At 42.8% G+C, this 8229-nt stretch overlaps 1 protein-coding gene across 2 annotated transcripts; it reads right to left on the minus strand.

The window, feature by feature from the left end:
- Nucleotides 1–217: 217 nt before the first annotated feature.
- Nucleotides 218–7335, minus strand: DDX52 (DExD-box helicase 52). Of its 2 annotated transcripts, XM_015881142.2 has the most exons (15): nucleotides 7134–7335; nucleotides 6801–6978; nucleotides 6481–6614; nucleotides 6098–6283; nucleotides 5692–5835; nucleotides 5374–5485; nucleotides 4776–4848; nucleotides 4428–4631; nucleotides 4171–4261; nucleotides 3560–3682; nucleotides 3199–3349; nucleotides 2759–2834; nucleotides 2229–2300; nucleotides 1519–1611; nucleotides 218–859 (listed from the first exon to the last, which is right to left on the minus strand). In XM_015881142.2, the coding sequence occupies exons 1-15, from the start codon at nucleotides 7218–7220 to the stop codon at nucleotides 793–795; spliced, it is 1791 nt and encodes a 596-aa protein (XP_015736628.1). In that variant the 5' UTR covers nucleotides 7221–7335; the 3' UTR covers nucleotides 218–792. The 2 variants fall into 2 exon arrangements, with proteins under 2 accessions (XP_015736628.1, XP_015736629.1); XM_015881143.2 differs by lacking the exon at nucleotides 218–859 and having other exon boundaries at nucleotides 1515–1611.
- Nucleotides 7336–8229: the final 894 nt, after the last annotated feature.

Here is an 8229-nt window from a genome sequence, read left to right on the forward strand (position 1 = left end):
GCCCGCCCCAGCACCGCCCCGTCCCTCCCGCAGCCCGGCCCGCCTCAGCACCGCCCCGCGTACAGCCCGGCCCCGGGCGGCGGGGAGGGGAGGAGCCCCTCAGAGGGACGGCGGGAGGAACGGAGCTGCCATCTGTGCCCCAACGGATTCAATGAGAGAAACCGAGAGCACCGACCGCTCCATCGGGACTGCAGAAACGGACACGGCTTCACCAAAATCCTTTATGACCTTCTTTATTCTGCTGTGAGGCTCAACACAAATTTATGAGACTCAGAGGCACCTAAAAGACCCGTTACTCCAAAAGCAGAAGGTTTTACTTCCCCTATTCACGTTGTTTTGTGTTGTTACAAAACCATATCCAGGGAAGCATCTAACAGCTGCAGTTCCCAGGCCTAGCAGTACCTCCCCCCCCCATCTTTCTGCCCACAACCCATATTTACTGTGAGTCTGACGTGTTTTAGGGATCAGCACTAGGGAACACTGAAGTGACAGGAGTTCCAAGCAGTACTATAAAAGTGACAGTAACTCAGATGCTACTTTTGAACAATTGTTCAGTAATATGAAGTGTTCAGTAGCATTCACTGCAAGAGCACATTCTGCAGCTTCTGTAAGAAGCATTCAGGAGTCCTCTACTCTTATTTCAGTAGAGTCTTGCATGTAAACATCCCACCTCATGCGGAAGGCAAGAGGAAGAAATACACTTCTTCCTTCCCCTTCACCATCATCTTCATTCTTCCATTCGTCAGCACGGGCACAGGTGTCAGGCCCAGCTCAAGAGCCATCTGCCACTGTTCAGCTTTGTGAAGCAGTCTTCAAGTCACCGGTACCTGTAACTTCCTTAACATTTTCCCTTGCAGTTCTACAAAAAAAGACAGCATAGATCAAGGCAGCTGAGCACCGTAAAGTAAAATAAAGTACATAGAAATACAATAGACATCAGTCATTTTGCATTATAGTGGAGCAACTGAATATAAATTGTTCAGTAGAAACCATCTGAAGACATAACAATGACGATCTACCACACAAAATTGCTACACACCAACCAGCCTTATTTTATGAGCTCTAGACATTGCAATTTAAGATTTATTTCTTGCATTAATACTTGGCTACCCTGCCTGTGGCAGGGAGGTTGGAACTTGATGATCCTTGAGGTCCCTTCCAGCCCAAGCCATTATATGATTCATATGACAAAAGCAAAGCAAGCTCTTTACCAGAACAGGAGTGCTGGTATTTTGCTAGGAAAACTAGTCTGAAGTTCAGCTTTACAGCCTGTTACAGAGCTACCTGTAATGCTGTCTTCTCACACGCAGCCATAGCATTAATCCACTTTCCAGTAGCAGATACTGACACTAAAACTTCATTGTCACTACAACACAAGTGTTATGACTTAGTGTGTCCAAACAAGATGTCAGTTACAGTGGAGGAACCTTGCTGGGCCTTTTCTAGATAAAGGACATTTTGAAATTAAAGGAAAAACAAGAACAAAAACCCACAAACCCACCACACACACACTCTTACTTTTTTCTTCTGGCTTTCTTTAAGAAGCACTGAGGAGTGGTACAAATTGCTTCTCTCGTTAGTGGTTTCTTAATGAATTTCTTCTTCTGTTTGCTGAAAATGACATTTAGTAAAGATTAAGTGATTTTCAAGGATTAAAAATTAATATTCAAAATAAATAAAATGGACAATGAAAACCTGCACTACTTCATAAGGTGTATATGGGTCTGAATGTATTTTTAGCATTTATTCCAGGTCAGTTCAGCTACATTATCTCCATGGCATTCAAACAAAGTTCATTTTAATCCTTATGGTTAATATACATACACACACAATATTTGAAATTAATATTGAAAGCTATTAAAAATTATCAGTCAAAATAAAGCCTTAAGAAATACTCCTTACCAATCTATCTATACACACACACACACACACCATTATAAGGTAATCTCTTCATGCACTGGAAATCTAATTCATGAGTGCGGGCCTGGGAAGCCTAGCAAATATATCAGGGAACTCTGTGTTCTCCAGGAAGTAATTGCTTCTCTGTATTACAGAACTCTGTGTCCATTTTTTTGTCTGGGTGGCAAAACACACCATCGCAGCTCTGTCAAAGATTCCTTTTGCAGCTGAACTGCAACAGTAACTTCTGCAGCCCTCACACCCCAACCAGCCCTCATGCAGGACTTCAAAATGGAAGAGAAACTGATAATATACTCAAATGAACATACCTTTGAAGTTTGGGAAAGTGCTTTATGTAGTCTGGCACAGGACAGCCAGCTCGCTGAATAACATTGGCTATGCTGAAAGGCAGAGGAGGGAAGGGATTAACTCTGGCATTAACTGCAGGAAAACCAGAAGAGCAAAGCCAGCTGAACAGTCTTGAATCTTCCCCTCAAGAAGGGTTCAAGTCAGAACACCAAGGTTTCACTCAAAAACACTATAAAGCATGCCTTCACATTGCCATTATTTACAGCATAACAAGGTAGTGAAAGAGTGCTAGATTCTCTGCATTAGTGAAAAGATTCCAAACAAAACCTTAAAATTGAAATGTTTGGGGCTTTCCCTATGCTGTTAACACCCTACAGCTTCACCATGTGAATTCTGAATTCTTGAAAAGCATTTTATATCAGGGTGAGTTGTCCAGAGCTCAGCAGCACCACGTTCACAAGGTATGTGGCATCAGACAGAACCATGCAGCTTAACAGGACGTTATAGCAAAAATGTACTTCATTCTATGTATAACATGCTTTAAATTTACCTTCGTAATAAAGGTTTATCATCTTCTGTAAAGAAAGTGACCGCTTTCCCTGTGTGTCCTGCTCTCCCAGTACGACCTGTCAAACACGAATTCAACAGAGCAGAGATTTCTCTTCAAATATCTTTATTCCACTCCTCTTCACAGCCCCAGCCTCCCAACGTATGTTAACATACTAAGCACACTACCACACAGCTGATCCCCAAAGATCATTTCCACTGCATGAAAACAAGTATGTCTGAAAGGTCCAAGTGTTCAGGGTTCATAGAAGCCTGACAAAAAGCAACTCTTTTTTACTGAAAGATGAGACAAGGTATAAATTGACTCAAATGAGTCAATGATATAGCAACAGAAGAGTCAGGGCTTTCACATATTCATAAGAGCTTTTCCATTAAAGATCTACAAACTATGGGAAAAGGACATACTTTGCAAAGAATACGCACCTATTCTGTGGATGTACTCCACTGCACTCGTTGGCAAATCATAATTAATGACCATATTTACTCCTTTGAAGTCAATCCCTCGAGCTAGTAAAGCTGTGCAGATGAGCACCCAGATCTTCCCAGCTCTGAAACTGTGTACTACATTATCTCTCTAGAAAAAAAATAGAAAGGTACTTGGAAACATCCTGACTAGCAGGCTGAGGCAAACTTGTTTCCTGAAAGTTGTCATGTTAATAAAAAAGCTAAATCTCTAAACCAAAACATGCAGTAAATTAATGTTAAACTTACCTGAAGTAACGTTTTAAAAAGGAAATATCAAGTACTGTAAAGCATTTCTGGGAAAGAAGTTATAACCTCCTACCTGTTGTTGAGTTTTGTCTGCATGGATGACATCTACGTTGATGCCTTCATAAATAAGTTCATGGAAAAGCTCTTTAGCCCTCTCAATAGACTGTACAAAAACAAGGACCGGGGGAGCAAAACCCTGAAAAACAGAAATCTTATATAAGGTTCAAGTCCTTTTCTTACTGTTGCTGTCTGCAGACTACACTGCTACCAACTTAAATGAACACAGTATTTACTTATTAGAGGATTATCTTTCCTTAACCAGCAAAAATCTTTGGGACATAAGCAAGTTCAGCTCCACTACCTTCGATGGAATCATTCTTCGCTTAATCATCAGCCTGTATTTTAATCCACAGAAACTTTACTTTTCCCCCACTCAACACGAACAGCCCCTTTCACACTGCCAACTAAAATTAAATGCACCATTAATGCAGACCACTCCCAAGCAAGACTCAAAAATATGACTAACAATGGAAACTCCTCTAAAATTTCACATGGGCAGTAACATTCCTCTTGTACAGAAGAACTGGACAATGCTTTAACATGTACCACAGAGAAACCTCTAACTGAGAGATAGAATACATGGCTCAGTTCAGAAGCAGAATGAGTTCAATCAGTCCAAAATACCTTCTTAACAAGCTCTCTCATTGCTGTTAGTTTTCCTGTCTCAGATCCAACAAACAACAGCTCTTGATCCACTGTCTCTGCTGCAGAGTTTCTGAAACCAGAAATCCAATAAATATATATAAATATTACATGGTAGCTGAGAAACACTGCATGCAAGACAAAGTTTCATTGGTACATGCTCCAACAGTTAATACTCATTTGACAGTGAAATAAGAGGCAAGGGAAAAAAGCGAATCAGAATGCGACTGCACACCTACCTTGCACCAACAGACACCAGAATAATACTGTCAAGGTTGAGTTTACACCACTCCTCCACATCACGTGCAAAGGTTGCACTGAAAAAGGCTCTTCTCACCAGATGGGACGTGCATGCCAGGAAGATGGAGGCCAATTGGTCTCGGAATCCTGATTTTCCATCTTCAAACAGTTTGTCTGACTCATCCACCACCAGCCACTCCACACTAGGAATAAAGAGGTTTTCTTCTCTGTAAAAGTCATTTGCAGAGAAGCCAGAAGTTCCAAAGGAACCTCACAGACAGAAGGACCACGCACACAGCCAGTTTCCAGCAGCAGAGCTGACAGCAAAGCCACATTTGATATAGTACCTGGTCAAGTCTATTGCTGGAGGATCTTGTTTCAGTAAATAAATGAGTCTGTTCGGAGTAGTAACAAGTATATCTATTTAAAAAACAAACAAACAAACAAAAAGGAAAGAAAACCAAAAAGTTAGAAGAGACAACACAGACTTTTGCAAAGCATTTAGCAGAACATTGAGAAACACGTTCCTACCCAATCAGACAGAGATTTGCTGGTTTGGAGTTAAGACAAGGCACTTCACTGTTGCGATTCGTACAGGATACTATTTAAGCAGCAGAAGATATTGCAAAAAGGCTGTGGATTCCTTTTATCACCACAAGACTTTATAGGTGTGGCTGTTAAAATTCAGTAAAAACAGTTTAGATTCTAAAAACAGTTCCACTCTGCTCTTGTTTGGAGCCCTATCTACTGTGACATTTACCTTATATTAAGCCCACAATTCAGAAAGGTTCACTGTCAGGCTCACTCCCTATTTCTTCTACACAAGTTCCTTTTTAGTGTTGAACAATAGAATGTGTAACTTGAGTGTTGTTAACAATCTCCTTAAAACCACACAAACCAGAACAGTGAAATCAGTGACGTTTTGACAGTAGTGAAAAGAGTTACCAAACTTCTTAGATGACTTGGGCCCAAACTTCTTTGCTGCTTCAGATGCCTTCTGGATCATATGGATTCTGAAGCCCGTCCCTTCAGCCAATTTCACCAACTCCCGATGTGTCTGAAAAGGCAGCAATAGCAACATAGATTCAATTTTCAAATCGAGATGATTAGCTATATTCTATAATCTGAAAAACTGCAGGCATCCCTCAATAAAGTTTCAAACAGCATTCAGACTTTGGGATGAGAGAAAGCTAGGTAGTCTACAGAGTAATAAATGAACAAATACACACATGTGAAAATAATTCCTTTCTCCACAACACACACCTGGCTGGCAAGTTCTCGGGTAGGTGAAATGATCAGAGCTCTGAATCCTTTGTTCATGGGTTGTTTCAGGTGTGTTAAGAGAGGAATACAAAATGCCAGTGTTTTTCCAGACCCAGTAGGAGCAGAAGCTAGAAGTTCTCGACCCTGGAAGGAAACCATAAAGGGACATTACATTCTACTCGAAGACAAAGCAAAAACAAACAACAAAAAAACACACGAAACTAATCCCAAAGCACATTAGTACAAGCACAGATAAAAAATCCTTCATAGCTGCATTTTGAAATACGATGCCTTTGATAGGTTTCTAAAGCTGTACAACTGACCACTGACAGGACTCTAAAAAGAGAGACTTCTCTCCAAACTTTGCCACACACTCTATAACAACATATGATTCTATAAGACTTACATGAAGCATGACTGGAATGGCCTGCATCTGGATTGGCGTTGGAACATGGAAGCCAGCAGCTTGAATATTCTCAATGACTTTGGGGTGGACTTTATATTCCTTCTGAAGTTGATCAAACGTGGCAATTGGGTCAGGAAGATCTGTTCCTTGAATATTAATCCTGTGCTGATTTCTGAAACGGTTTATCTAAAAGGCAAGAGACACAATCTGCTTTTAGTTTGTCTTTTAACTCTGACACAAAACTAAATGTATATGAATTCACCTTCTGGTTATTTTCCCCATGCTCAGTCACGCTCCTCCCAAGAGAAACTACCTCAATTGTTGGATGCAACACTCAGAGAAAACAAGCAATCAGTTGCTACATTAGAATTATATGGCCCTACCTTCTCCCTTCTCAAACGTTCAAGCTTCTCTGCAGCAGGTTTTTTATTGTCCTTTGTATCTTTGACTTTTGCTTCCAGAGAGGACATCCACATTATCCCATCGCCTTCTGACACCTCTGGCACTGACGCTGCTTCTGGAAGTTTCAAAACAAAACCAAAGATTCCATTGGTAAAATCCAATCAAAAAGGACATCTCAAAACCTTTGCAGATCCTCCTTTTTCCCAGACAACTAATTCACAGTATCTGTACATCTAACATAAAGTGAAACAAGAATGAACTTTGTGAGGGCACTCTGTCACGTTCATGTACACATAAATACCTTTCTTTTTTTTTCTTTTCCTTTTACCGCTTTCTGCCGTCCTTTTTCTCTTCCCTGCCACCTCCACCTCCTTTTTCCCCACTCCATCCTCCTGTTTCCCCGCAGATCCCAGTGCGGCTCCCTCCTTGCGCCCAAAGAAGTCGAGGTTCTCGGGTGTGCCGCCACCTCCCCGGATCACCTGGGGGGAGATAACGAAGAACACGGTGACACACCCGGTGAGGACCCCGAGCGCCACCACAAGGCCGCGGGGCTCCACCGAGCGGACGGGAACGTGCCTGGAGCCCCGTAGAGCCACCTCGGGCCCCGGCCAACCTCCCCCCGGTAGCTCCGTACCCCGAAGCGCCGCGCGTCCCCCCCGAAGCGCCGCACATCAAAGCGGGCCCCGGCGCCCAAACGGCGGAACAGCTCCTGCACCTCCATGCTGCCAACACCGGACACGTGCAGGAAGCAGAACGCCGGAAGCACAATGTACTTCCGAGAGCACTGTGTCTATAATGGAAGGTGGGATCCAGCCATATGCGCTGCTTCCGTCTGTTTGCAATCAGAACACAGCGCTGGGTGGGAGGGCGGAGGAGGAAGGTTGTGATGCGTGGTATGTTTGGTTCCTGAACCAATCTGAAACGTTACTCAAAGCTGAGGTCATCTGCATGAGATCCAGATGAATCAGAAGTATCAGATGTGGGCTATGAGCTGTAAAGCTGTTGTACATCTTTATGGGCTCAGCGCAGCGCTTTGTCCCTTTGTGTATGAGTTAATCACAGCGACTGCTGCCCCTGTTCTAAAGGAGCAGCTCGTTTCAATGAAGGGACAAAAGCTTTTGTTAGAACTTTTTGTTCACGCATGTCTGTGCTGTGGTGATTTACAGTATCATTAGCTGCTCTCAAAGGGCTGGTGGGCAAACTGGGCTTCTATCAATCACAGAGAGACGCCAACGCTGCTCTCAGAGCTGCAAACTTGGGCCCTGTGTATTTCTGGGGAGGAAATGCAGCAGCTTGTTAGTTCTCATCATTGTCAGGATCATCTCTGGTTGTACATTCTCTCCATCAGCTCTCTAGGAAGGCCCTTTGTGATCTGCAACAAGTGGCTCTGCTTTGCTGCATGAAAGTCTGAGCACGTTCTCTCTTGGTCTGAGTCAAATCCATCACAGCCAGGAATACTGTGCTGTGTTCTTGGTCTTAAGACTCACACTGACGTACATTCCCACATGCACTTGGCATGAAGCAGTGGAGCAGTTCCAGAGATACTTACCTCAAAGTCAGGCACAGACAGAGTTTGTTTAATCTTTAATGTACACTGATGTAGTGCCATGTCATGTATGTGCAACTGTGCTTAGAGAAATTATTTGAGAAGCAAAACAGGAGCAGTGGAGCAACTGGCTCTGCTGTTCAGAGCAATCAGAGAAAAATCAGAACTCATCTAATTAATGTAA

The sequence above is a fragment of the Coturnix japonica genome, chromosome 19 (genome assembly GCF_001577835.2).
Source record: "Coturnix japonica isolate 7356 chromosome 19, Coturnix japonica 2.1, whole genome shotgun sequence".
Classification (NCBI taxonomy): Eukaryota; Metazoa; Chordata; class Aves; order Galliformes; family Phasianidae; genus Coturnix; species Coturnix japonica.